The 27,973-nt window shown below is 47.6% G+C and overlaps 1 protein-coding gene across 1 annotated transcript in view; it reads right to left on the bottom strand.

Moving 5' to 3' along the window:
* NMNAT2 (nicotinamide nucleotide adenylyltransferase 2) overlaps positions 1-27,973 on the bottom strand; it is a 172,854-nt gene that overhangs the window by 8,111 nt on the left and 136,770 nt on the right. Inside the window, exons 5-10 of the mRNA XM_055233447.2 lie at positions 25,953-26,079; positions 24,025-24,105; positions 23,294-23,338; positions 18,162-18,238; positions 653-754; positions 453-520 (exon numbers count right to left, since the gene is read on the bottom strand). Of these exons, the coding sequence (XP_055089422.1) occupies positions 453-520; positions 653-754; positions 18,162-18,238; positions 23,294-23,338; positions 24,025-24,105; positions 25,953-26,079 (500 nt within the window). The remainder of the gene's footprint in view (positions 1-452; positions 521-652; positions 755-18,161; positions 18,239-23,293; positions 23,339-24,024; positions 24,106-25,952; positions 26,080-27,973) is intronic.

Below are 27,973 nucleotides of genomic sequence, written 5' to 3'. Positions count from 1 at the left end.
TGGGAGGCTGAGGTGGGCAGATCACTTGAGGTCAGGAGTTTGAGACCAGTCTAGCCAACATGGTGAAATCCCCATCTCTACTAAAAATACAAAAGTTAGCCGGGCGTGGTAGCATGTGCCTATAATCCCAGCTACTCGGGAGGCAGAGGTAGGAGAATTGCTTGAACCCAGGAGGCAGGGGTTACAGTGGGCCGAGACTACGTCATTGAACTCCAGCCTGGGCAACAAGAGTGAGACTCTGTCTCAAAAAAAAAAAAAAAAAGGTAAAATGGCTGGGAACAAATGAGGTCCAAACAGGAAGCTAAACACCAGGGCGGCAGATGTCTGCCTGAATCTTCGGGTCATCTTTGACGGAGGAAAGTTATGTGTTAGTTATGTGTTGGAGGAAAGGTTTGATGGAGGAAAGTCAAGACAGTTTGACTAAAGTCTCTCTGGCCATTTGTCAAACATACCTGCTCTTGGTTGAGCTGACAACAGACATGGGATGGTTGATGTCATCCTTCACCACCATGATGTTGTTCTGAGGAGAGAGCAGAGAGAGTCAGTTGCCAGTCCCTCCCAATAAACTCCTTTTGCTGTCTCACTCCTCCAGCTGCCAGGACTCTCAGAGAAGGGCCATATCACAGATGCACTAGCAGGATGGAGGACTCACTTTGTATTTGCGGAGTATTGAGGAGTGATTCATGATTCGGTCTGTGTCGGCTGCATCCCGGGGCACCACCACAATCCCAAAGTCACCAACAATCACCTCCATCTAAAGAAACAGAGAGAGGGCCCTTTGGTGAAACTCTGATCCCAAACTCCTACCAAGAAACTACTTAGCATGGCAGAATCCGCTTCCATTCTTCCACATGGAGCCCCAAGCTTTAGACCCAAACTGGCCTTCTTCTCAGCCCCATCAGCCAGCTCCTTCAAGGAACAACCCTTAATAGTGTTAACAGAATAAGTGAAAGCATTGACTGGTCACAGAAGTCACTTAATAAATACTAGACTTAAGGAATAAATGAACTCTTATATGTCTGGGCAAGATCTCTCCAACTCCTGAGGCTCCCACTGAGTTCACAATGCTGCAGAATCACATGAATGACATCGCGTCCTTACCTGGTAAACACCCTCTGGAGCGAAACAGATCCCTCTGTTTAGCAAGCACATTTGAGCCCTCAGATGGACGTCATGAGAGGGACTAAATGCTCTTCTGGCTCACCCTCATAAAAACTTCTGTGGGACTCAAGGGGTAGCTAAGAGCTAGAACTAGAAGTTCTTGGAATTCCTCACTGGGCACCCAGGCTATGATAGGGAGATGATGATGATGATTAGGGTCACTTCAGAGATCAGCCTTTGATAGAAGCTCAGTGCCATGTGAGAAATGAAACTTTTTTTTTTTTTTTTTTTTTTTAAGGCATGGTCTCAGTCTGTCACCCAGGCTGGAGTGCAGTGGCAAAATCATGGCTCACTGCAGCCTCAACCTCCTGGGCTCAAGCAATCTTCCCACCTCAGCCTCCCAAATAGCTGAGACCACAGGCACATACTACCATACCTGGCTAATTTTTAAAATTATTTTTTGAAGAGATGGGCTCTTGCTATGTTGTGCAGGCTGGTCTCAAACTCTGGAACCCAAGTGATCCTCCCACCTCAGCCTCCTAAAGTGTTGAAATTACAGGTGTGAGCCATTGCACCTAGCCAAAACCTTCTTTTCATTTAAAAGAAATAACATTTTTATTTTCTGACTGTAGATGTAATGCAAGCTTAGAGAATCCAGAAAAAAAGTAGAAATCAATCACAGTCACACAATCCAGATAGTGACTGTGAATGGTCTAGTGTATATCTGTAGTTTTTTTCTCTCTGCAAATAGGTGTATATATCCACAATTGGATTAAACTATAAAATTAGTCGTTTTACCTACATTTTTTCATTAGCATTATATTTTGAGCATTTTCTTACATTGTTAAAAATTATTTGAAAACATAACCTTTAATAATCTGTATATTTTACATTATGTGTACAGTTACTTCTGATTTTTTGCAATTATACATAACACTTTAATGAGATCTTTATACAAAAATCTTTGATCATATCTCTGATTATTTTCTTAGGATAAGAAATGATATAATTGGATAAAAGGATATAAGCTGTACATAATTCAAGCTCTTGAGACATATCACCAAGTTGCTTTCTGGAAATTTGTGCCAACTTTTATTTTGAAAGAGCCTGAAAGTTATGGCATTTAATACTCTTGGGTCTACCCTGAGCATATTGCTGTTTAGATCTTGCCAATTACGGATCCCAGATGGGGGAAGGGAGGAGGAGGTAGGTGGCTTCTAAGCAGCACAGTTCACTGAGCAAGACCTGCTTTGAGGGCAAGGGACCCAGGTTTTTTCCGATAATTCTCTAAACAAGTGGCACAAAAACAGATATACTGGGGCATGGTGGCGCCTTCTCTCCAGAGGATTTCTACACCAGCAGAATTCCATTTCTAAGCCTGATTTACTGGTTTTGTGTGTGTGTTTGTGTGTGCATATTCTGAATATTTCTGTCCACCTTTACCCTGCTTCTCCTACTGCTTACAACTGGACCTAAACTTGCAGCTGGAGCTCTGATGTCGCTGAAATAAAAAGTTGGCTGAAGGTGTCTTAGGAGGAAAGACGTAGAGAGAAGTTAAAAAGCTAGATGTAGAATATCAGAGCCCCCATTGGATCATGTAATCTGGAAGATACAGAGCATTGCACAACCCACTGCATCTATTGGTGGTGTTCAGATCAGGTAAACTGACACCAAATCTCTTGTCTTATAAACCAGAAATGGTAGGGAGAGTCAGGGCAGGGAGTTAGAGCCAGCTCCTTCTGCCATGGCATTTAGGATATTGCCCTGGAACTCACTACTTAGACACTGGTTCTCAAACTTGGCTGCACATTAGAATCACCTGAGGGGCTTTAAACATTTCCAAAGCCCTGCTCACACCTAAGATCAATTAAACCAGAATCTTGGGCCGGGCGCGGTGGCTCACACCTGTAATCCCAGCACTTTGGGAGGCCAAGGCAGGCAGATCATGAGGTCAGGAGATTGAGACCACGGTGAAACCCCGTCTCTACTAAAAATACAAAAAAAATTAGCTGGGCGCAGTGGCAGGCGCCTGTAGCCCCAGCTACTCAGAGAGGCTGAGGCCGGAGAATGGTGTGAACCTGGGAGGCGGAGCTTGCAGTGAGCCGAGATCGCACCACTGCACTCCAGCCTGGGTGACAGAGTGAGACTCCATCTCAAAAACAAAAACAAACAAAAAGACCCAGAATCTCTGGGGCTCGGACTCAGGCAGCAGTATTTCTTTAAATTCCCCAGATAATATCAATATGCAACAAAGTTGGCAAACCAGTGGTCTAAGTAATGAATTAAAGCTCTGGGGAAATTGGCAGAGAAAGAGATAGAAAAGAGAAGGGAGGAGAAGAGCAGAGGAGAGGAGGGAAAAGAAAGGAGGACAGGAGAGAAGAGAGAATCTATCCAAGCTGGTATCCATGGGGATTCCTAAGCTGTGTGGTTATGTAGATGTTTCAAGATAATCTAGTACAGATTGCATAATATAGGATCTGCCTTCAAATTGATTCTGTAAACTTGATGAATGTTTCATATATGATGTTTGTAATAAATGGGTCTATATAAAGTGAGCATTCTAGTTTAAACCATGAAAATAATGGCTCAGAATAGCAGTCCTCATGGGGGAATCGCCCTGTGGGTGACATGAGTGCAGCTGCTGCTCTCTACTCAGTACCTAATGATTTGAGCACCCAATGTATAACTGTGCCAGGCTGTTCAGTGGGTGGCAAGCAGATGGAGTCCTTACTGCTTAAGATGTTTTCCTTTTCCAAAAACAGTGACAGACTTGTCCCTGGGAATCACAGATGGGTTGAGGGAGACAGGATCTATGAGACAAGATCTACAGCTTTGGGGCATCACGGCAGGGGTTCAGGCCAGAGGCTACAGATACTCTCTGATCCTTTGGCCAGACACTGTTTTTGTAGCACCTGTTTGGATAATTATGGGAGAAAATCTGGGTCCCTTGCCCGCAAAGCAGGCCTTGCTCATTGAGCTGCACTGCTTAGAAACAATATTCATGGTGGATGGTATTTGTGTGTGTGCATGTGTGTGTGTGCGTGTGTGCGTGTTCGGGAAGGGAAGGTACTAGGTGCTAGAGTTGGTGAGATGTGCCCTCAGTCCAGTGAGTACCCATCTCCCTCCAGGAGCTTAGCTATCCTTCCCACCTCAAGCCCCCATTGCCTGCCTTCACCAGGCCTCAGGACACTACCCTCTCCTGGTTGTCCTACCTCTCTGGCTGTGGCTACTACTTTTTGGGTCCCCGTGCTAATTCCTCCTTTTCTATCTGACCTTGAGCCACTGGACTCCTCCAAGCCTCAGTCCCTGGACGTTTTTTCTTTTCTATTCACACTCACACCCTTCATGATTTCATTCAATTTTGAAGCTTTAAAAGCACACTAAAGGCTTCCAAATTAATGTTTCCAGCATTAAGTTCTCTCCTGAACTGGAGGCTTATATATCAGCTGCCTTCTCAATATGCCTACTTGGGTAGGACATCTCAAACTTAATATGTCCATGAGCCCCTGGACCTGCTAACATAAACAAATAATTAAACCATCCACTCTCCTCAAAGAAATGGTTTTACTATAACCTTTTCTATAAATAGAAATTCTCTTCTTCTTCTTTCTTTTTTTTTTTGAGACAGAGTCTCACTCTTGCCCAGGCTGGAGTGCAGTGGCTCGATCTTGGCTCACTGCAACCTCCGCCTCCCGAGTTCAAGTGATTCTCCTGCCCCAGTCTCCGGAGTAGCTGGGATTACAGGTGCATGCCACCATGCCCAGCTAATTTTTGTATTTTTAGTAGATACAGGGTTTCACCACGTTGGTTAGGCTGGTCTCCAACTCCTGACCTCGTGATCTGCCTGCCTCAGCCTCCCAAAATGCTGGGATTACAGGTGTGAGCCACCACACTCAGCAGAAATTATCTTCTTATAATTGCTCAGACACAAAGCTTTGGTATTTTCCTTGATTCCTCTCTTTCTCTTATATCCCACATTCAGTCTATAAGTTAGTCCAATGGACTCTACCATCAAAACAAATCCAAGAATCTGCTCATTTCTCACCATGTCTGTCCCTTCTATACTGGTCCAAGCCTCTTCTGTTAGGCTGAATAACGAACCTGAAAGATATCCAGGTTCTAATCTCTGGAACCTGTGAATATGGCAAAATAGACTCTGCAGATATGATTAAACTAAGGATCTTGAGATTATCCTGGGTTACCTGGGCAGGCCCTAAATGCAGTAACAAGTACCTTACAAGAGGCAGAGGGAGACTGGACCCAGAAGAGAGAAGATAATGGGAAGATGGAGCAGAAAGAGATTTGAAGATGCTCCACTGCGGAGCTTGAAGTTGGAAGAAGGGAGCATTAACCAATGAATGTGACAAATGCAGCTCTAGAAGCTGGAAAAGTCAAGAAAACCAATTTTCCCCTAGATTCTCTGGAGTTGTTGGCCTTGCCAACAACTTGTTTTGGGCCCAATAAAACCTATTTCAGACTTCTGACTTCTGGGACTGTAAGAGAATAAATATGTATTGTCCTAAGCCACCAAGTTTGCGGAACTAGGAAACTAGTTCACCTCTATCATCTCTCATTTGGATTGCTCTGGTCTCCCTGTTATTTTCTTGCCTTTTTTAATCTATTCCCAATAGCCAGACTGATAATGTTAAAATATAAGCCAAATTATGTTGCTCCTTGGCTCAAAATCTTTCACTTAAATATTACCTTCTTGGTGAGATTTCTGTCTGGCCACCCTAATTAAACCTGCATCCCTTGTGCGCTAACACCCCTTAAGTCTAAATTCTCACCAGAGTTGCACTTTCACCCTTTTGGTTCTCTAAGCAGCACTAAGGTGGTTGGCAAGAATAGTCACTTTACAAAAAGTGGCAAAAAGGGAGCCAAGAAGAGAGTGCTTGATTCGTTTTATAAGACTGGTATGATGTAAAAACACCAGCTATATGTTCCATTTAAGAAATAATGGAAAAACACCAGTCCCAAGGATGCAAGAAACCAAAATTGCATGGGGTTGTGATAGCCTCAAGGGTTGTGCATTTGAAGTGAGTCTTGCTAATCTGCAGAGTGCTGAAGTTGCATTTAGAAAATTCAAGCTAATTACTGAAGATCTCCAGGGCAAAAACTGCCTGACTCACTTCCATTGCCTGGATCTTACCCGTGACAAAATGTGTTCCATGGTCAAAAAAAAATGGCAGACCATGATTGAAGCTCAGGCTGATGTCAAGACTACCAATGGCTATTTGCTTCATCTATTCTGCGTTGGTTTTACTAAAAAGAGGCAACAATCGGATATGGAAGACCTCTTAGGCTTAGCACCAACAGGTCTGCCAAATCTAGGAGAAGATGATGGTAATCATGACGGGGTAGGGGGCAGAGGAGTTGTTGTAGACAAATGACTTGAAAGAAGTGGTCAATAAATTGATCCCAGACAGCACTGGAAAACAGGAAAGGCTTGCCAATCTGTCCTGTCCACGATGTTTTCATTAACATCGTGGGATAGGGATGGGGAGAGGATGTGGTGAAGGTAGTGGCTCTGGAAAAACCACTGGGGGAGAGACAGGGGCTAAAGTTGAAGAAGCTGGTGGATGAAAGCCACTGGACCAAGACTCTGTTAAAATTCAGACTTTTAAGGGTGACAAATAAAAAGTATTATTTGTGAAAAATAAAATAAAATAAACAACAACAACAAACATATTCCCCAGACCTCACCTGAGAAATTTTGATATAGCATGTGTCAAGGGGTTGCAGCCTCTCTCTTTACAAATCTCCCTAATCCTTCCGAAGTGCACCCACCTTTGGGAATTGTTGCTTTAAATCACATGTACAATTACCTAAGCTGCTAATATTCTGGCTTGGTTTAGGATGGGGTCAAAATGAGATACTCGTGGGACAGCTACCTCAGAACCTCTGAGAAGTCCAGCAAGAATAAGGACATTCCCCCTGTGCCCTGGGGAGTGAGGGGGTGTAAGGGCAGACATCTGACCCCAGGAAGCATAGGGCACTCAGATCCCCTTCCTATGGTGCCTGCAGGAGTATGCCCAGGCCTCTGGAACTGAACTCTTTTTCTGCTCGAGGGGACCAGCACCTCCTGTCTTCATGAAGAGCTCTCTATGGGTCTCGCTCTTGGGGGTGGAGAGGTGGGATGGGCGAGTGGCCAATGCGGTAGAACTGTCCTGATTGGTAAATCTCATTCGTGATGATGGCCAATGTGACCCCACACTGTGGGCAGGATCAGGACACAATCTTCTCCCCCTGCAGCATACAGTGGCCCTCAGTTTAGCACTGGCATATGTCGAGTCTCAGAGGTGGGGGTCTGTGACATTTATCCTGCTTCTACTTCCTGCTCACAGGCACAGCTTTGATCATATCTTTTCATCTTCTGGTCAAAGGCTCCCCAGGGGAGGTAGGGATAGGGATGGGGAGAGGATGTGGGAGGGGGTAGACTCTGCTTCCCCAAATGTGGGGAATCTGAGGGAAGGATATGAGACATGTTGAGGCAGGAAGCAACTTGGCCTTGGAAGAGAAAACACTCATGACCCAGGCAGCAGAGCTCTTGGAAGGAACGTAGAGTTTGCATCATCCCTCCAAGAGGCTGAATTTCAGCCTCTTGCCCTGCCCTGCTGGATTTAAAGGGATGGTTTGAGTGGGCGGATGACTTGTGGTCTTAGCCAGGTACTTTCCTAGACACTAGGGATGCAGGGTTGAGCAAGGCAGATATGGCTTCATCTCTTCGACAGATCACTCCCTAGTGTGAGACATTAAACAAATGATTATTTTCAATTGTATCTACTGCTGTGAAGATACGAGTAGGTTACTACTGGGTGGCTAATATCTTACAGTGACTAATACATTACGGGTAACTGGCAAAAGTTTGGGCCATATCCCGTGGGGGAGGCAAACTGTCTTATGAGCTGAACTCCTCCAACCAAGTTGTTCTCAAGTACCCTTTCATTCAACAAACTTTTATTGAGCATGTATATGGTGAACTGGGCACTGTTCTGGTATTGGCAAATAAGACAGGCAAGTTTCCTGGACTCAAAGGGCTTACCTTCAAGTAAGGAGAGATCATAAACAAATAAATACATAAATAAGAAAACATCATGGCAAGGTGTGATGTCTCACACCTGCAATCCCAGCACTTTTAGAGGCCAAGGTGGGAGGATCATTTGAGGCCATGAGTTCCAGACCAGCCTGGGCAACATGGTGGTAAGACCTCATCTCTACAAAAACAAATTTTATTTTAAATTAGCTGAGTGTGTTGGCACATGCCTGAGTCCCAGCTACTTGTGAGGCTGAGGCAAGAGGATCGCTTGACCCCAGGATGATTGCTTGAGTCTAGGAGTTCAAGGCTGCAGTGAGCTATGATCACGCCACTGCACTCTAGCCTGGGTGATAGAGTGTGACCCTGTCTCAGAAAATAAATAAATAAAAAGAAAACATCAAGTAGAGTTAAGTACAATATTGATTATAAAACAAAATGACCTTTATGTTGAAACCTACATGATACGAAGGGATGGGCACAGGGATATCTAGGAGAAGAGGATTACCAATGAGGCCACAGCTAGTACAAAGACCCTGAGGTGGGGAAAGCTGTTCAAATAAACTAGGTGGGACTAGGGCACACCGCGGTTGGAAAAGTAGCCAAGGACCAGATCATGATGAAGACAGGGTTTCATTCCAATTGCAAAGAAACGCCATTCGAGTGTTTTAAACAGAGGGCTTGAAACTTCCATTGGCAACAGGATCCAATGTATGTGGATTTGCCCTAACAGGCTTAACTGGCAAGATCCCTTGCAGGGCCATCCTGAGATCAGCATTCTGAAGCCTGACTTTCCCTCCCAAACAGTGCTCTCTTCTCAGGTATAGTACATCAGCGACTGCAGCCCATTTGTGTTTCTTCTCTGGATAAGGATAGTCAGGGATGCACACGGGCCCATTGGGAAGGAGGGGAAGAAACATTGATTAAGGTGCCTGCTATGTGCCATGCACAGTACTAGGAACTTTCACATTTAATCCTTATGACAACTGTCTTCTGAGATATGTGCCTCAGTTCTTATTTCATAGATGGGGAAACCAAGACTCAGTGAGATTTAATAACCTGTCCAAGTTGCACAGCTAACGAGTGAATGGAATCCACTGTGGTCTGCCTTAAAGACTCTTTCCTCCACATCACACCTCTTCTAGATCCATTTTTAAGACTCATATTGTAGTGACTTGAAACTTTTTTTTTTTTTGAGATGGAGTCTCGCTCTGTCGCCCAAGCTGGAGTGCAGTGGCACCATCTCAGCTCACTGCAAGCTCCGCCTCCTGGGTTCACACCATTCTCCGGCCTCAGCCTCCCGAGTAGCTGGGACTACAGGCACCTGCCACCACGCCCGGCTAATTTTTTTGTATTTTTAGTAGAGACGGGGTTTCACCGTATTAGCCAGGATGGTTTCGATCTCCCGACCTCGTGATCCACCCATCTCGGCCTCCCAAAGTGCTGGGATTACAGTCGTGAGCCACTGCACACGGCCTTGAAACTTTTTTTGGTTAAAAAAAATTTCTATTTAAAAATATATTCTATCTTATTTTTTCCCCCAGCTTACCATAGCTACTTGGGAGGCTGGGGTACTCTACATCACCCTTAGAGTGTTATAATTTTAGTATACTTCTGGATGACTTTAAAAAGATGCAAAGAGAGAACTTGTGAGAAAAGCTATGCAGTCCATGAGCAGCTTCTGAAACACGCTCCCTCCATTTCAGTAAAGGATCCTCCACCCTTGCTCTAGCCCCTGCCACGCTCTGGAGGAAAGGCTGGGAGGAAACTAGTAGGGTCAGAGTCCAGCAGGTGGAAATGCATTTCCAGGATGGCCCTCTTAATGAAAAAAAAAAAAAGAGAGAGAACCATTCTTAAGAGGGGCTTCCCAGATAAAATCATCCCCACTCCCACTGCCAACTTAACTGGGGGTATGGGAAGGCAGGGGATTCCAGACTCAAGTCAACAGCCTGGAAACCAAACCAACAGTGCCTTTCACATGAGAACAGCCAGAATCTCTCATTGATGGGAGCTGAGCCTCCTTCCCCTGAGCCTGTAATTTGGTATCGTTTGGTATCACTCGTATCAGTGCGGGGGCCTAATCCCTGGGGTGCAAGAGTCCATCAGGCTTCCTGGCTGGAGCTGGACTGTCTGATAAAAACCATCTGAGCCTGAATAGCCAAATGTTTGTCTTTGTTCCATTTATCCTGGGGCCCTGGGATTTCTTCTGGAGTGGCTAATGCCCGAGGCTCTTCCTCTGTTTATTTTCTTTGGTTGTTTTCCCATAGCTGATGGATGTAGGAAGCAGTTAGCCCATGGCTGGTTGGCTGGAAAAATGTAGGATACAGCCAATTAGAACCAGCCTGTGGAATGCTGGGCTTTGAGGAGTGCAAAAAGAAAAAAAGATAAAACAATTCCCTCAGTGGCCACCTCTGGTGGCTGATGTTCAGTCCCCAAGTTTTTACTCTTTTGGGTTAAATATTAACTCTTGCTCATTTGAAATGCAAATACTCTTGAGAGCAGCTAATACATGTAATCATTAAACTTAATGATTTTGCTGCTTACTCAAAAGTTAATACCTTCCCAAATAAATACCAGGATCCACCTATTTCAACCAACCAGAACCATCTCCCCAAAGGTCTTGTTCCCCCCACCGAATCTTTTATATCCTCTTCCCTCCTTAAAAAGCTCTTCTCTTTCCACCTACTTAACCCAGTCCTGCTCACAATTCAAAGCGCAGCTCAAGGGCCACCCCTTCCCACAGAAAGTAAAGTGCACGGTCAGGTACTTTGTCTACTTTGTTTTCTCACATGGCTGGGTGCTCAATAAATATTTTAAAATAAGTGAATAATGGCCAACATTTATGGAATGTTTACTAGGTTCAGGAACTCTTCTAAACTTTTCACATGTTATATTTAATATAGTATAAAGAAATATTAAAATGAAAAGTAAGATACTTTTAGACTGCAAGTGCCTCAAGGATAAATACATGCTACGTTTATCCTGGGCACTTAATAAGCATTTGTTGAAAGATTGATTGAAGAAAGGAATGCTTGAATCAGAATTATTTTTTTCTTTTTTCTTTCTTTTTTTTTTTTTTGAGACGGTGTTTCACTCTTGTCACCCAGGCTGGAGTTCAGTGGCACTCTCTCGGCTCCCTGCAACCTGCATCTCCCGGGTTCAAGCAATTCTCCTGCCTCAGCCTCCTGAGTAGCTGGGATTACAGGAGACTGCCACCACGCCTAGGTAATTTTTGTATTTGTAGTAGAGATGGGGTTTCACCATGTTGGCTAGGCTGGTTTTGAACTCCTGACCTTAGGTGATCCACCTGCCTCGGCTTCCCAAAATGCTGGGATTGCAGGCATGAGCCACCGTGCCTGGCCTTGAATCAGAAGTAATTTGCCTGCTGGGCGCAGTGATGGACAAAGCAGCTGGCAGCATCGGATCCCTACACAACAGGTTTTGTTTTGGGGAGAGGAGTGAGTGCAAATGCCTTCTGCTTCGCAAATCTGCCCATGGTTGACCCTGTAGCCTTCGGCCTTGGCTTCCCACAGTCCCTGATCCATGCTTGGATGCCTGCATTGATGCTGGTGTCAGGATGCAGCAAAGCAAAGGAGCAGGTATCCTGGGAGAGACTAGTTCTCTAATAAAGAACTCAGGAATGCAGTGGGGTGGCAGGAGCTGGGTTCTGATCTCCAAGGCTGGTCCAGAAGTCTGGATCTTGATTTCCCATACAGCAACTCTATTCTATTACACTTGAGAGAAACTCGATGACTATGTATGGAATTTTTTCTCCACGGAATGTAAGGGGAAGGGTGTGTCACTGGTCAGAGAAGGTCAGAATTTGCTGTGGGCTAATGGATCTTTGTGCCTAATGGGAAATGCCACAAGGGATGTACTTGGGGTGGGGATGGGGTCATCCCATGAGTCATGTAATTAGATTTCTGGATGGAGGGCTTTGGTTCAAGAATCCAAAGTGAAAGAAAGAGCAAAACTGACTCAGTAGAGAGTGTATGTTGGTGCTGGAGGAGGCCTTGGCAGTCCTGCTGTCCAACAGACGTCTCAGCCAGTTCCAGCCTGGCTGGAGGCCAGGCTGCTCCACAGCCCCTTCAAGCTTTCTCCCCAGACCCATTTGAACCAGTGGCTTCCCTCCTGCCTTGTTTCTGAAGATATTTGGAGAAGATATGAGAGGCTGGAGTGCAGGGCCAGGGCCTAGGACATTTCCAAGAAAAAGCTTTGATCTCCCTCCTGCCCTTCTGTCCCCAGTCATGGGCAGTGTTAAATCAAGTTTAGCCTAAAGCTGCCTCCCTGCATATTTTAAGTTTGGCCTAAAGGTTTCTCTGTGTACATGGTGAACTATAACAAGTGGAGGTGTAAACAGGCTTTAGCTTACATTTGTGCCAATTACCAAGTTTTGACCAATCAAATGTAGCCAGCTGTTCTAACTGTGTTCAAAGAAGGCTGTTTCTGTACTTCACTTCCATTTTCTGTACATCACCTTCCTTTTTCTGTCCATAAAACTTCTACCACATGGCTGCACTGGAGTCTGAGAGCCTGCTCTGGCATGGGATGCCGCCTGATTCGTGAATCGTTCATTGCTCAGTTAAACTCTTTTAAATTTAATTCGGCTGAAGTTGTTCTTTTAACAGCAGATTTCAGGGTTTTGGCCTCATGGTCTCCAAGCAAAACTCTGTGGTCAACAAGTATCACTCAGGGCATCAGATAATAAAGAGAAATGTGCTCTGAGAAAGGGATGAATGAATGGGCAAAGAAATGAAACCTGAAACAGAAGCAGGTCTCACATATCTCACTTCCAAGAGTCTCATGGTTAGGAACTGAAATTCCTAAAACGGGCCATTTCCAGGCAAACCCCAGGTGGTAGAACTTGCTGGTACAATAAGCAGGGCTCATTCTGTACCCACTCCTGAAAGATGTTCCTTTTCCAGACCTTGAGATCCAACCTTCCCCAAATAAGGGCAGTGGACTAATTCACTGAGGTGCTAAGTAGTTTTGTGCTCCCTATACCCTCCTCTGCCAGCTCTGTTTTTCTTTTTCTTTCTTTCTTTCTTTTTCTTTCTTTCTTTCTTCTTTCTTTCTTTCTTTCTTTCTTTCTTTCTTTCTTTCTTTCTTTCTTTCTTTTCTTTCTTTCTTCTTTCTTTCTTTCTCTCTCTTTCTTCCTTTCTTTCTTCCTTTCTTCTTTCTTTCTTTTCTTTCTTTCTTCGTTCTCTTTCTTTCTTTCTTTCTTTCCTTCCTTCCTTCCTCTTTCTTTCTTTCTTTTCTTTCTTTCTTTCTTCGTCTTTCTTTCTTTCTTTCTTTCTTTCCTTCCTTCCTTCCTTTTTTTCTTTCTTTCCTTTCTTCCCCCTCCCTCCCTCCCTCCCTTCCTTCCTTCCTTCCTTCTTTCCTTTCTTCCTTCCTTCCTTCCCTTCCTCCCTCCCTTCTTTCTTGCTTTTTTGCTTTTTGGAGTCTTGTCACCCAGGCTAGAGTGCAGTGGCACAACTTGGCTCACTGCAACCTCCATCTCCTGGGTTCATGCAATTCTCCTGCCTCAGCCACTGGGGTAGCTGGGATTACAGGCATGCACCACCACGCCTGGCTGATTTTTGTACTTTTAGTAGAGATGGGGTTTCACCATGTTGTCCAGGCTTGTCTCAAACTCCTGACCTCAAGCGATCCACCCACTTCAGCCTCCCAAAGCACTGGGATTACAGGTGTGAGCCACTGCGCCTGGCTGGCCAGCTCTATTTCTAGCAGACAGCCACATCTTTTACAGGGGGAATTTGCAGGACAAAATCAGAATGCTTTGAAATCAATAACTTTATTTTATTTATTTATTTATTTATTTAGACAGAGTCTTGCTCTGTCACCCAGGCTGGAGTGCAATGGCGCGATCTCTGCTCACTGCAACCTCTGCCTCCCGGGTTCAAGCGATTCTCCTGTCTCAGCCTCCCAAGTACCTGGGATTACAGGTGCCCGCCACCATGCCCGGCTAATTTTTTGTATTTTTAGTAGAGATGGAGTTTCACCATGTTGGCCAAGATGGTCTCGAACTCTTGACCTCAGGTGATCCACCTGCCTTGGCCTCCCAAAATGCTGGGATTACAGGCGTGAGTCACTACACCCGGCCTGAAGTCAATGCCTTTAAACTCACTGAAGAAATTTTGAACCTAGTGCAGTGGCTCAGGTTTGTAATCCCAACACTTTGGGAGGCCGAGGTGGGAGGATCACTTGGACTCAGGAGTTTGAGACCAGCCTGGGCAACATAGTGAGACCTTGTCTCAACAAACAAACAAACAAACAAACAAAAAAACAGACGTTTCATTAGATGTCCTGAAGAGGGGAGAGAAAATAAGGAAGATGACTTGGGGATAGAAAGAACAAAGAAGAGGTTCTGCTGCCCTCCCACCAATTTTCCCTACAACAAAAAGAGGCTAGAGGTCTGTGGAGCTCACTCCTCCTCTCTCCTGGACAGCACACTAGGAGCAAAGCCTCAGAGGAGAATTGGCCTGGTGATCACAGTGGGGCCCAGCACGAGGCCTCCAGACTCAGCCAGGAGTTCCTGCCCCAGGTGGGTGTGGAGCAGGGCACCTTTGACTTCAAGGGACCACAAAAGCTTGGACAGGGAAGATGTCTGTGGTGGCCATGGTGAACTGAGATTGAAGGCCTGTCCTCATGTTCGCGGTGTGCAAGAGCCTTTCAGGTCTGCTAATTAGTAATGGCTGAGACTAAAGTTACCACCATCCCTGTGGGATAGGGATTTGGAGTGGAATGTTAATTTGATTTAAATACATTAACATGATATTTCCGGCACACCTCTCTCATAGACTGAGATTCACACTCATTATGTGAGGAAACAACTTCTTGAAAATTTTCCCCCTGTCTCAGACTCAATGATTCTAAGGACCTCACAGATCAGCTGTGGGTTGAGGCAGGAGACTGAGCAGTTGGCTGGCAGGGTGGGGAAGCAGGTCTGCTCCAGGATCTAGAAAGCCCTCTGGAGCAAGCTTGAGGGTCTGCTTCACCCAAATCCGTCTGCTGCCTCTGCAGGGGACTGGATTTCTCACCACCCTGGACAAGCTAGATGTGGGGTCCCTGCTGGCCTGTGACATGGTGCCCTCTGAGCATGGCTAGGATGGGTGTCCTGGGACTCCAGGGTGGCTAACCCAGGACTGAGGGAGATCCCAGGATATGAGCATTTCCGTATTTCATTTTTTAGACAGAGTCTTGCTCTGTCACCCAGGCTGGAGTGCAATGGCATGATCTCAGCTCACTACAATCTCTGCCTCCCGGATTCAAGCAATTCTCCTGCCTCAGCCTCCCAAGTAGCTGGGACTATAGGCGCATGCCACCACGCCCAGCTAATTTTTTTGTATTTTTAGTAGAGACGGGTTTCACCATGTTAGCCAGGATGGTCTCGATCTCCTGACCTTGTGATCCGCCCGCCTCGGCCTCCCAAAGTGCTGGGATTACAGGTGTAATAAGCGCCCGGCCTAGCATTTCAGTTTTAAAACTGGGTAAGTCTTGCAGAAACGAGGACTAGTTGGTCACCTGATCTTGCTGTTGGTTCATTATCTCACCCCTCCCTTACTTCCAGGGAATGTTCCAAAGTCATCCACCTCAGATGGGGATTGGAAATGGGATAGGAGAATCCCTCCCCTTTTTCCACAACCACCCAGATGGGACAGAAATTCTATGATCTCCCTGGGGAATCCAGAAAGGGAAGAGGGTTGGGGCTGGGACTTGCCAAGTGGTCAAGTGGGAACATATTTGACCCAGTGAGTTCACTCCACCTCTGCTGTCACATCCCTGGTAAATCAACAGCTACTGGTTTCTTGGATTTTCTATCTTAATCAACCAACCCTGGTCTCAGCACCAGGGACCAATCAGAAAAGGAGAGACCTGGGGCTCTTCTCCCTGGTCCTATAATGTTGGTATCTGACAACACCAAGACCAGCCATTTTGGAGAGAAGTTAGAGGACCGGAAATCTAAGTCAGCAATCTAACTGGGAGGAGAAGAGAGGGGTTGGCCTGCAGCAAGGCCCCAAATTGTGTAAGTTTCACGCTCCAGGAAGCCTGGGTCTGCCCTTGAGAGGAGGCTCCTCACCCATCACACTTAGTAAATAGCCCCCAGGGATTCCTGCTCCACAGCACTCCAGGCTGTGCCACAGCTGCTGACCTCCTCCCTCTAAATTCCTCCAGGACGGCCCAGGCCTCCGCAATAAAGTGGGGCCCCAGTCAATTGCCCAGATTTGCCTGGATTCTTGAAAGAGCTTTGATGAGCTCTTGTACAGAACTTTGCCCGCATTACTTTTGACTTTCACAGCTCCTTGTGAATTAGCGAGGAAAGCAAAAGCTAACTAAGCCACTTAATTTAGAACTGAAAGGAGGTTTAAAATTTCACCTGTAGTAAATGGTTCCAGGGTGGAAAGGACTGTATATTTCACACAGTATACTTTACTTCCCAGAAACTTTCCCTCCCATCATGGTTATCCCACAGCATGTTAGCATTTATGCCCTTCACCTTGCATAGCTTTGTGTGTATCTGTGTGTCTATTTAGGTAAATTCACTTATTAGCTTTGCTAATGAATAGTCAGGTGCTGGGGCTAGGCACTTTCAAAACAATACCATTTAAGCCTTCCAAACCCATGGGACGTAGGTACTATTATTAGGCTCATTTCAGGGATGGAAAAAACTGAAACTTAGAATATATTTTGTTGGAAGGGAACAGTGCCTCATGCCTGTAATCCCAGCACTTTGGGAGGCCGAGGCAGGCAGATCACCTGAGGTCAGGGGTTCGAGACCAGCCTGGCCAACATGGCAAAACTCTGTCTCTACTAAAAATACAAAAATTAGCTGGGCGTGGTGGTGGGTGCGTGTAATTCCAGGTGCCGGGGAGGCTGAGGCAGAAGAATCGCTTGAACCTGGGAGGCAGAGGTTGCAGTGACGCTTGAACCTGGGAGGCAGAGGTTGCAGTGAGCCGAGATCACACCACTGCACTCCAGCCTGGGTGACAGAGTGACTCCGTCTCAAAAAAAAAAGGAATATATTTTGTCATGAGCTGTGTTGGAGTAGAACTTGAATCTTGAGCCTGACCCTGTCCTGCCTCTGTCCTGCCTCTCTCTCTGTCCAGAGACACATAAATGTAGACGAACATATTTCATATGTGTATGTCATGCCACCTATTACTTGGGGGCAAAGATTGTATAGTATAACGTTTCTTTAAAATCTCAGAATCCTGTAGATAACATTCTATAGATTTTACAGATTAAAAAAAAAACAAAAAAAACCAAAAAACAAAAAAACTGAGGCAGGTCCGGAGTCACACAGCAAGTTAATCAAAAAGCTCTACGCCTAGAATTGCTGCCTTGGGAATTCAGTGTGCATAGAGCTATGGGATTGGGAGCTAGCATTAGCTCAGGCTACCAGATGAATGAATTAATGAAGGAATAAGAATGAACGTATGTGTGAAGAGTGAGTAATTTATGGGTGAGCTGGTTTGAGATCATCACAGTCAGATCTGGCAACAAAAGGTGTCAGTGAGCTCCTAAGTGGTGTATGTTTAACCTCCTGGTTCCCTCAATGCCAAGTCAATTGCCAAGGATCCTGCTGACCTCTTGCCATGAACTTTTCCCCTCTGGACCAATTTTCTCTTGTTGAGGGGATTCCAGGGTGGTATTTACCACCTCTTCAAAAGGAATCAAAGGAAAACAAAACACACAATAATCTCAAAAGGGCAAAGATTTTTTTTTTCTCCCTTCCTTCTCCCCACCGGCAACACATGCATACCCCAGCACTATTTGGTGCCAGATACTGTATGACTCAGCTTGTTTTTTTCCCAGGGGCTTTACTGGAGCAAGCTTGAGGAGGAGTAAGTGTAAAAATGCAGTAGGAGATGAAGCTTGGGGGTAGGTGAGAATTTTCTACCATGGTGATGTGAATGGTGCCCTCTTAGGAGCTCAGAAGAAGTGAAGACAGGAGGCCAAAATCAAATGCACCCTTCCCATCCCTCCCAGTCCCAGCTGGGTGCCGGGCGATAACCTTGCTACTCACATCTGCCTCGTTCCAGAGCCCTGGGATGCAGAAGGACTCCAGCAGGTCACTACCACACAGCAGCAGGATCCGCAGCTCTGAGGAAGGGGAGCAAAGTTTGCAAAGGGAGTAAGTGGAGGCCTGGGAAGCATTCAACCCTCAGCCTTCTTCCCCTGGTGAATACATAACTCTCCTACCTTTGGGGATGTGGGGCCCAGTTATCCCAGGTGCCTCTGTCCCTGAGTGTGTGCAGAGCAGAAACCCCTGCTCACCTCTCCCTCGGGCTCATTTCCAGACCACCCTCATCCCCTGTGGGAGGAATTACTCATGAAAGGAGAGTAGGGCACAGAGGGTGATCGACTGCCCTGGCTTTCCCAGGACGTGGATCTTTCAGGGCTAAGCCAGGATGGTTCATTATTGTAACCATGGCTGAGCCAGCTACGCATCTTGTCTAAGGTCTGAGGTACTCTCTCTTGCTCCCTGTCAAGCTCAAACACCAACAGAGTTTGGATTCTCTGCTACTGTGCATTGTCTGGAGTTTGTCTCCCTGACATGGGAGGGGGTGTGAGGGGACATTGAGTGTACCTTGAGGTAGCTGAGTGTATAAAATGTGTCACATGGCCACTGTCGCCAGCAAAGGGCTTGAGAAGCAAGGCTGAGGCCCCTCCCAGTGCCCATACTTTTCCTGGCACCCAGGCGCACTTCCTGCTTGTCAGTTGTTTTTCTTCCCTCATTAAGCTCACTCTGAATTATCCCGTTGAGGCGCATTGTTGTTTAAAACAGGCAGCAAACTGACTCACTTATTAAAACTGAGCGGTGGGGAACAACATTCTGAGAACACCATGAGGAGAGTCCTCGCCCAGGATGTGGCTCAGGGGGGAGCACAGTGTGGCTCCCAGGCGTTCCAGGACCTCTCATCAAGAGGCCAAGGCTGTTGGGCATCTTGTCTGAAACAGTGAGGCAGGTCTGCACTGAGGGCACCACCAGCCTTCCAGAGACAGCTGCCAGCACAGGCCCTGGGGCCCTGAGGCCCAGGCGAGAGATGAGAGAAGCTGTGGGCAGCCCTGCCTGCCTTAGACCCTGTAGCTAGTTCTGGGGCCTGACGAGGGCTTTCAGGTGGTAAGCTGTCCCCTGCTGTGGAATGAGTCTCTAGGTGGGACTCCTGAAGCAGGGGGGAGGCTACTGGGCCAATGGTGGGCAATGCCAGCATCTCATGGTCCCAGGGTCAGGGCAGCCTTCCCACCTAAGGGAGCCCCACTGAGGACTGGATTGTAACTGTGAACTATTCCTGCATCCTGTCTTCTCTCCTCTCTAGCATACCTTAGTCTAATGATCTGTTTGTGTGCAGGGATTTTGCTTTATCTTTACAGCCCCAGGGTCTGGCAGAGTCACTGGCATACAGTAGGTGCTCAGGCATGTTGAATGGGTAAGGCAACAGATGAGCTGACAAGAGAGATCCTGCAGGCTGCCTTCTGGGGAATCTGGGAGGGCTGTGGTGACTATCGTGGCCTCTGCTCTTGCAGCATGGGGTCACTGGGGAGAATGTTTGCCTGAGTCAGTGGCGCCTCTGTGTTGCGCCATAGGATTTCTGGCCCAACTCCCCAACTGTGGAGAGGAACTGTGCTTGGTATTGCTGACAGGAGCCAGACTGGGCTTATTTCTGGGATTCTGTTGTTCCTCAGGCCCACTTGGAGCCACCCAGGGTTCTAGGTCAGTTTTCTGTTGAAACGGCACGTCTCTGTAATTCTGACTGCCTATAAGTTCAGTTAGATCAAGTTTGTCCAACCCATGGCTTGTAGGCCACATGTGGCCCAGGGTGGCTTTGAATGCAGTCTAACATAAATTCATAAACTTTCTTTTTTTTTTTTCCTTTTTTTGGAGACAGAGTCTCCCTCTGTCACCCAGGCTGGAGTGCGGTAGCACGATCTTGGCTCAGTGCAACCTCTGCCTTTCAGGTTCAAGCAATCCTCTTGCCCCAGCCTCCCAAGTAGCTGGGATTGCAGGTGCCTGCCACCACACCCGGCTAATTTTTGTATTTTTAGTAGAGAGGGGGTTTCACCATGTTGGCCAGGCAGGTCTCGAACTCCTGACCTCAAGTGATCTGCCCACTGTGGCCTCCCAAAGTGCTGGGATTACAGGCATGAGCCACCACACCCGGCATGTAAACTTTCTTAAAACATTATGATATTTTTTTTGGCGATTTTTTTTTGCTCATCAGCTATTGTTAGTGTTAGTGTATTTTATGTGTGGTCCAAGATAATTCTTCCTCTTCCAATGTTGCCCAGGGAAGCCCAAAGATTGGACAGCCCTGAATTAGATGGTCATGTCAACAGGGAATGTGCTGGCCCTCAGCTTTCTCTACATCAGTGGTTCTCAACCGAGGGCAATTTTGCAATTGCCAGGGGACATTGGGCAATGTCTGGACATTTTTGGATGTCAGGACTGGAGGGGGAGGGTGGCATGCTACTGGCATCTAGTGGGTGGAGGCTAGGAGTGCTGCTAAACATCCTACAATGCACAGGGAAGCCCCCTTTCCCAACACATCTGTTCCCAAATGTCAATTAGTGCCAAGGTTAAAAATCCCTGCTTACAGCCATGAAAATAAATCTCTTTCCTATTCCCAAGCCAGGGACACACTATCCCAATCAAATATAATATGGGACTTTTATTTTTTAAGCCATAGCACAAAGAGTTCAAGAGTGCGGTCTCTGCCACCTTTTCTTGCAGGACCAGCGCAAACATTTAAGTCACAGATAAGCGGCCCCAGCAGGGCTTGAGATCCCACATGTGGCCACTGGAGGGCAGCAGTGACTTCTCCCAGTTTGTCGTGTGAGGCTAAGGCAAGTTTCCAGCCCAACAGCCTGTGGCCTACGGCAGCCCCGGAGGAGCAGTCAGCTGTTAGGAGCACGTAAATAGGGTCAACAAATGCTAATGGAGCTATGAGAAAATGGCTTTTCCTCCTCATTTAGCGTGCAAGGAAATATAAAAAAAGGGGACATGTGAGCCCCAGCGCCTCACACAGCGCAGAAGTCGGGAGGCAGCATAGCTCCCTTCCAGCTCCTCTGGGCTGGCCTCCTTCCCCAGGTCACCCTGATCGAGGGCCATGAGCCAGAATGCATGCTCTCTGTCCACACTCCCCCGCCAGGAATCTGGGCTATGTGAAGCCCGGGCCCTGCAGCCCATCCCAGTTTCCACTGCACGCAGCCACCACTTGGACCATGCCAGGACCTGAGCCCAATCTGACAGCTGTGGCTGCTGAGCTGTCCTTTCTCGGAACCTAAGTGTTCTCCATTCTCTACCCCCTACTGTCCCTTCTCCATCACATGCAGGTAGACCCTCCCTCTCAGCGATCACAGGGGATGTGGAAGGGGACAGGCAGAGCCTCAGGGAAGCCGGAGGTGAGAGGTCACTCCCCAGCTGCATTTTTGGTCCCTGGCGGCTGGCTCACCACAATTCCAGAACTGCTACGGAGCAAGAAGAGTAAGCAGAGGCCCCTGCCCCTCCTGAGGTAGCCGTGAGCTAATGGAAGTGAACACAGCAGTACGCTGTGCAATACTGATCACCACTGTCCTCTCCTGGAGGGGACTCCTTGAGTCAGGGTGGGGAGTGCCTGATCCACCTGACCCGGGTGCTGGCAAGGCAAGCAAGGCCATGGCTCAAGCTTGCCACAATACATCTCTGGACTAAGGAAAGAGAAATACACATTGGAATACAATGAGAAGTCCTAAGGCTGCTCTGAGCTCTGCTGGCTAAGGAGACTGCGTGGGAAGGCAGCAGGTGGAGGCCAGGCTGGAACTGCAGGGAAGTGGAGTGCAGGAGCTTTCAGCCCAGCCCAGGCACCTTCACTCCCATCCTTGCCTGTTGGGTGTTCTGGGGCTGGAGAACCTAGAGCCAAATGCTCCTGCCTGTTTTGGGGAGCAACCACGAAGGCGGGTGCTCCTTCCTGTGGCCTTCAGAGAGTGACTTGCTGGTCAATAAAGGATATTAAAATTAGTAAAATAATTAAGAAGTGAGGAGTTTTGAGTATTCGTTCCTTTTGTTTTTAATTAAATTTAATTTTAAGTTAATATAACTAAATTTTTAGTAATGGCTCTATTTAAAACTGGTTCACAAAATTCCTGAAAACTTTACAAATGGTTGTAGGAAACCAACTGAGCCGATTCAGGGACACCACTGCACCTCAGATGAGAGGATGAGACCCAGAGAAGCCCCTTGAAATGACATCACATCTGCCAGGTCTGCAGGAAGAACCAGGTGCTCAGGACAAACCCTGCCTCTCAGGATTGCAGTGGGAACCCTGACTTCCAGTCCTTGGACAGAAAAGTACCAGGAAGGGATGCTTGGAGGATCTTTTCAGCTGGAAGTTGAAGACTGAGGGTGTGGACACCAGGCTGCCTTGCCCTAGAGCTCCAGGCATTCCTGATGTCACTGACCCTTCTTGTCCCCTGGTACCTGTGCCAGCTCCAGCTCTATTCTGGTGTCTCCCTGCCCTTCCCCCAGCTTCAGACACCTGCGTCTCCCACCATTCTGAAACCCTGGGAAGATTTCAGTGTTCCTGTCTGCTTCTCAACTTGCTTGTAGGGGTCCTCAACTCCTTCCCACCCTGACAGCTGTGTAACCGCCCTCCACCACCTCGGGCCCGCCCTGGCCTGCTGTGGTATTGGGTTGGGCAGGCAGCCCTCACACAGACAGTGAAGTGCCTTAGCCTCTGCCCAAGGCTGCAAGGGAGGTGTGGAGGTGGCTTTCAATCCCCTCTCTGTTTCTTCATCTACAAGCACTGAATGAGGAAGGCGGGGGTGCTCTTCTGCCTCATTTGTGTGCAGTGTCTGTGCTCAAAAGAAGGGTCTTTCCAGCTGGTGCCAAAGCTCAACTTTCATGTTTTTTAGAAGAGGGAGGGGAGGCTCTGAAGGAAAAATCACTAAATGATCCATCCAATCCTATCTCTTGGGAGTTGGCTGGAGTCCACTTAAGAGACGTTAAAGGGAGCTAACTACGAATGCAATCTTAGCCTGGGAACGATCCCTCTTCCGAGAGGAGACCCTGCTGCAAAACAGTCCCTGGGTTTTCAAGCCTCTCTGCACCCCATGTTGCCTGTCGTGAAGGCAGGGGGCTCCAAATGTCCCCATTTTCCCCACTTTCGCAGCCCCACTCACCAATCTCTTCATACCGCATCACCGTGCCCAGATTGGCATTCTCATCTAAGGAGGAAAGAAGGAAGGTAGAGCATTAGGGAACAGGCTTCCTGGTACCCAACACTGTCTGCCTGAGGGCCGCAGCAGGAGTTATTGGGATGGGGTGGGGTGGGTGCAAGTGGGGGGGTGGTGTGCCACCCCGCACAAGTGACACTTGAGGTGGGTGAATGGAGAGCACAGTCAGGCATAAAATGGATGGGATGCTCTCTTCCCGCTCCAGGAGCGGCACTTCACATTGCTGGGACTTTCAGGATGAGACAGCCTGGCTGGGGAGCCAATGACGAACACACACATGCTCATGCTGAGCGCCTTCTGTTTCTGTATTTGAGGGAGGCTGGCCACAAGAGCAACATCCTTACAACCTAGGGAGACGGCTTTCGGGGTCACAAGAGGTGGCTGGCTCTCCTTAGGGATTACCTGGTTTAAAGAACAAGCACACTGGGGGTGCAGAACTTTTTCACATGGTGGAATGTAACAAGCACCCGCAGGAAGATGTGAGAGACTGAGTCTTTGATGTGCCCTTGTGTGTGCAACGCCTGTGTGGGGGAATACGGTGTGCACAAGTGTGCACGCACACACAATCACAGGAATTTGCGGTGGGGGGAATGTGCTTGAGGATCTTTGCTGAAGGAATGAAGGGAGGAGAGAAAGAAAAGAGACAGGACTGGGGATCAAATTCCTTGGTTCCTCACCTACAAAGGTGAAACGCTCCACCGGCGGGCGGACACAGCAGATCCGGCTGAGGCTTTCTCCCACCTTCCCCAAGATCTTGGCTATGGGAGAGAGCAAGACAGACAGGGACAGAGGAGGAGAGAACCACTCACAACTGGCACTCATGTCGGCCCGGCACTGGGGCCGCTGTAAACATCCGGGTGCATGGACGGGGCAGGAGTGGGGAGCAGGAGGTAGCAGGAGGGTAGAGAGAAAGAACAGAAATATGACAGCACAAATTCTTTCTTCTCACTCACAGTCTGAGGCACACACGTTGTGAGCCCTGGACTGGAAGCCATTTTCTGGTTATGTTTATTTCATTGTTGACAACTTGGAAAATATAGAAGAGGGAAAATATAAAGAGGAAAACCTAAAGCACCCATAATCCCACCCCAAGAGATAACTACTGCCAACCTGTTGGCATATTATTTATTTTCTTTCATGTTTTAAATGTGTATTATGCAGGTATGTCTACATAAAGTGGATCAGATTTTCCATTTAAAGGGCATATAGGCTGCTGGCTTCTTTCATTTTCTATATCGTGAACATTTCTTCCCCAGGTTTGTCCCAAGCCTATCCTTAGCTGCTCCTCCCACTGGGCAGCTACACCCACATCCAAGGAGACTCAGCAAAGTACATGCTTGGAACCATTTCTGCTGGGCTAAGGCGTTCCTTCCCATGCAGATGGTCTTTAGAATCATCAGACATCCTATTTGGCTGAGAGGGATCTGGTTTACAATTATCCCTCTGGGCTCCAATCCAGAAAAATTTTCTGAGCCCCCCACATGTAGCTGTATGCAAACTGTGAAATTCTGACTCTTCTTTGTGAATTACCCTGGTTATAATAGACCAATAATATAATAGCTTATGGTCTCCAGGCTTGAAAAGTAATATCAGCATCTGTCTCTTGGAGTTGGCTTGGAAGAAAATTTTAGAGCATGGACCTGGGAGCCTGACAGTACTGAATGTGAATTCTAGCTCTTCTACTTTTGAGCTGTGTGACAAATCAGCAAATCACTTTTCTTCTCTGAATCTGTATTCTATTTGAAATGAGAACATAATGTCTATATCACAGTATTACTGCATTAAATAAGAACGCAGGTAAAGCACGAGCAGCATTTGGGCACATAGTCCTAGGTTTGGGGTATGTGTTGGTGCTCTCTGTCACTGGATTGGTGGCTAAGAGTGTGGGGATTCTGGGTGCAGACCGCCTGGGTGTGACTCATGGCCCTGCTTCTTCCTCACTGTGTGACCTTTGGCAAGATCCTCAACCTCCCTAGAAGAGGCAGAGAAAAATGCTCCATTTTGTATATTCAATTACCAGTTAACACAATTATTTCTCAAAATTTATGTTTGTTTTTTTTTTTGAGACAGGGTCTCACTCTGTCTCCCAGGCTGGAGTGCAGTGGCACAATCCCCCAGTCCCTGCAACCTCTCCCTCCTGGGCTCAAGAGATCCTCCCACCTCAGCCTTCTGAGTAGCTGGGACTACAGGTGTGCACCACCATGCCCAGTTAATTTTTGTTATTATTATTATTATTTGGTACAGGTGGGGTTTCATCATGTTGCCCAGGCTACTCTCAAACTCCTGGGCTCAAGCCATCTGCCCACCTCAGCCTCCCAAAGCCACCAGGCCCGGCCCTATGTTTATATTTAAATGCAGGAGAAGAGTGCACACCACCACCTGCCTGTCTCTGATTGTGACTGGTTTGCTCTTATGCTCAGTATTCAGGGTCCTCAAGTATTGTCTCTGGACTAGCAGCATCAGCAGCACCTTATTAAAAATACAAGTCCGCTTTCCCCTCCCAGACCTACTGAATCAAGTTCTGGGTGGATCCCAGCAGTCACTAACTTAACAAGCCCTCCACATGATTCTGAGGTTTGAGAACCACACATCAGTGTTCCCCTACCTGCAGTGGGCTTGGTGGGCACGTTGCTGTTCTGGTAGATGGGCTGGGGAGTCTCGTTTTGAGGCTGTCCGATCACAGGTGTCATGGAAGGTGTGTTGACATTGGACAGGATGCAGCCAGTCACCCTCTAGGGAGAGAGAGAAGAGTGTTATTAGTCATGTGACTTTGAGAATTGTTTCAAAGTTATCTCCAAGTGGTCATCTGCTTGTCCATCATGGAGAGGCCACCCAGAGCTGAGGAAGAGCCCTGGGGATGGGTTCTAGACCCAGCTGCATCACGTGGTCACTAGGCTGGCAGGAGAAGCTCAGTGGGAGAAGCATGAGATGTGGTGTTATAATGGGTCCTGGGTCTTAATTTGGGCTCTGCCTCCTAGCTATGTGACCTTGGACAGTTACTTCATTGCTCCTGCACCTCAGATCAGGAGTCTAACCATATACCTGTCTTTTTCAATTGTGGTCGGGTCACACGAGCAAGCATATGCAAAGTGCCTATGGGGTGCCTGACACATGGCAGGAGCTCCGTCAGCAGCAGGCGATGCTGGAGCCTTCTGTGTAACATGAATATCTGCCCTCCCCAAATGCTTCATGGGGCTCAAATGAGATCATGTCTGCAAAAGAGCTCTGTAAGCTTGGGAAAGGTCATACAAACACAAGGCACGATCACCACCTGCAGCCTCTTCAGGCCAGAGCTGTCAGTAACACAGCCAAGCAAGAGAGAGAGCGGTGCCAGGCAGCACAGGATGTGTTTGTGCTGCGGGAAGCAGGGTGGGTGGGTTCTGAGCACTCTCTCGCCTGCTCAGTGTGAATACACATGCCAGAGCCAAGTGGAAATTCTGTGTGTATTATCCATTGTCCTGAGTTATCTGCCAGGCTACTCCTCACCAGTGCTGCAGAAAACACAGAGCTGATAAGGCAGCATTCCTCACAGCTGACCCAGAAGCAACCCCACTGGGCCAAGGTGATGGGGAGAGTAGCTGTTGGGCAACAGAGAAACAAAGGACGAATTCCCAATCTGTTTAGCTTCACAAGGGCCACTGCTTATTCAAGGTTTCTTCGTTTCCAAAAGCCAGCTGCCTGGGTACCCACCACCCACTCCTGCACGCCACCCTTTCTGGATTCGGGTTCTGCTGCCAGGGGACACCCAGGCCCAAGGCTGGGGTGATCTTCTGGGCACCTCTTCCACAGGCCGTCCTGTGGGCAGAGCAGTGTACGAGTCCTTCTGAGCCCTAGAAGGGCAGGCATTTGTCTTGTGGGGTAACCTGTCACCTTTGTAAGACTCCTGATAGGAGGAGGTCACATCTGACCACATCTGGGAGCCAGCTGGGGTGGGTACCACAGGATCTTTTCATCTCTTGGTGGGCTTCTTTACCCAGCTGTGACTGATGGGGTGGAAGGGATGGTCTGCCTCCATTTATTATTTCACCACCAGAAAAGAAAACGCTGCATTCCTATTTCCTGATTGGCCTGGTAGCTGAGGAGCTTCTTCCTCTTGCTGCACTGTGGGTCCCATTTGACTTGTTCTATCTCTGAGAAGTAGAAAATGGCTGGCTGCATTCCCCGATCCTGCCCTCGTCAGCCCCCATGGGCTCCTGCATTCTCAGAGGCCTTGACATTGGAGAGTTGTCCCAAGTCACCTGTTAAGTCATGCGTCTATCTCTGCGGCAGGTCTACTCTCCATGCCGGGAACACCTGCCTCATGCTTGCTAGGAGTTTGAAGGCTGAGAGTTCTTAGGAAGCAGCTCCAAGCTCTTGCTCCAAGGCAGGGGGGCCGGCAGTGACCTACATTCTTTGCCAGCCTCTGCTCATCGCTGCAACAGCTGGGGCTCCTGGCGGAGCTTCTCTGGCCCAGACTCATAACCTGGGCATGAGTAACACAGGGAGAGTTCAGGAAGCCCGGGCATTTAGACAACAAATGATAGCCAGGCTTTCTGGCCACTATGGCCAGCACTGAAGAATGCCTGCAGGGTCCCCATTCCTCCCTTCTGTCATGGAGCCTGAGGCTTCTGTGTGACCAGAAAGAGC

The sequence above is a fragment of the Symphalangus syndactylus genome, chromosome 19, assembly GCF_028878055.3.
Source record: "Symphalangus syndactylus isolate Jambi chromosome 19, NHGRI_mSymSyn1-v2.1_pri, whole genome shotgun sequence".
Classification (NCBI taxonomy): Eukaryota; Metazoa; Chordata; class Mammalia; order Primates; family Hylobatidae; genus Symphalangus; species Symphalangus syndactylus.
The sequence above is the reverse complement of the archived record's forward strand: the minus strand, read 5'-3'. Positions and strand labels throughout refer to the sequence as shown.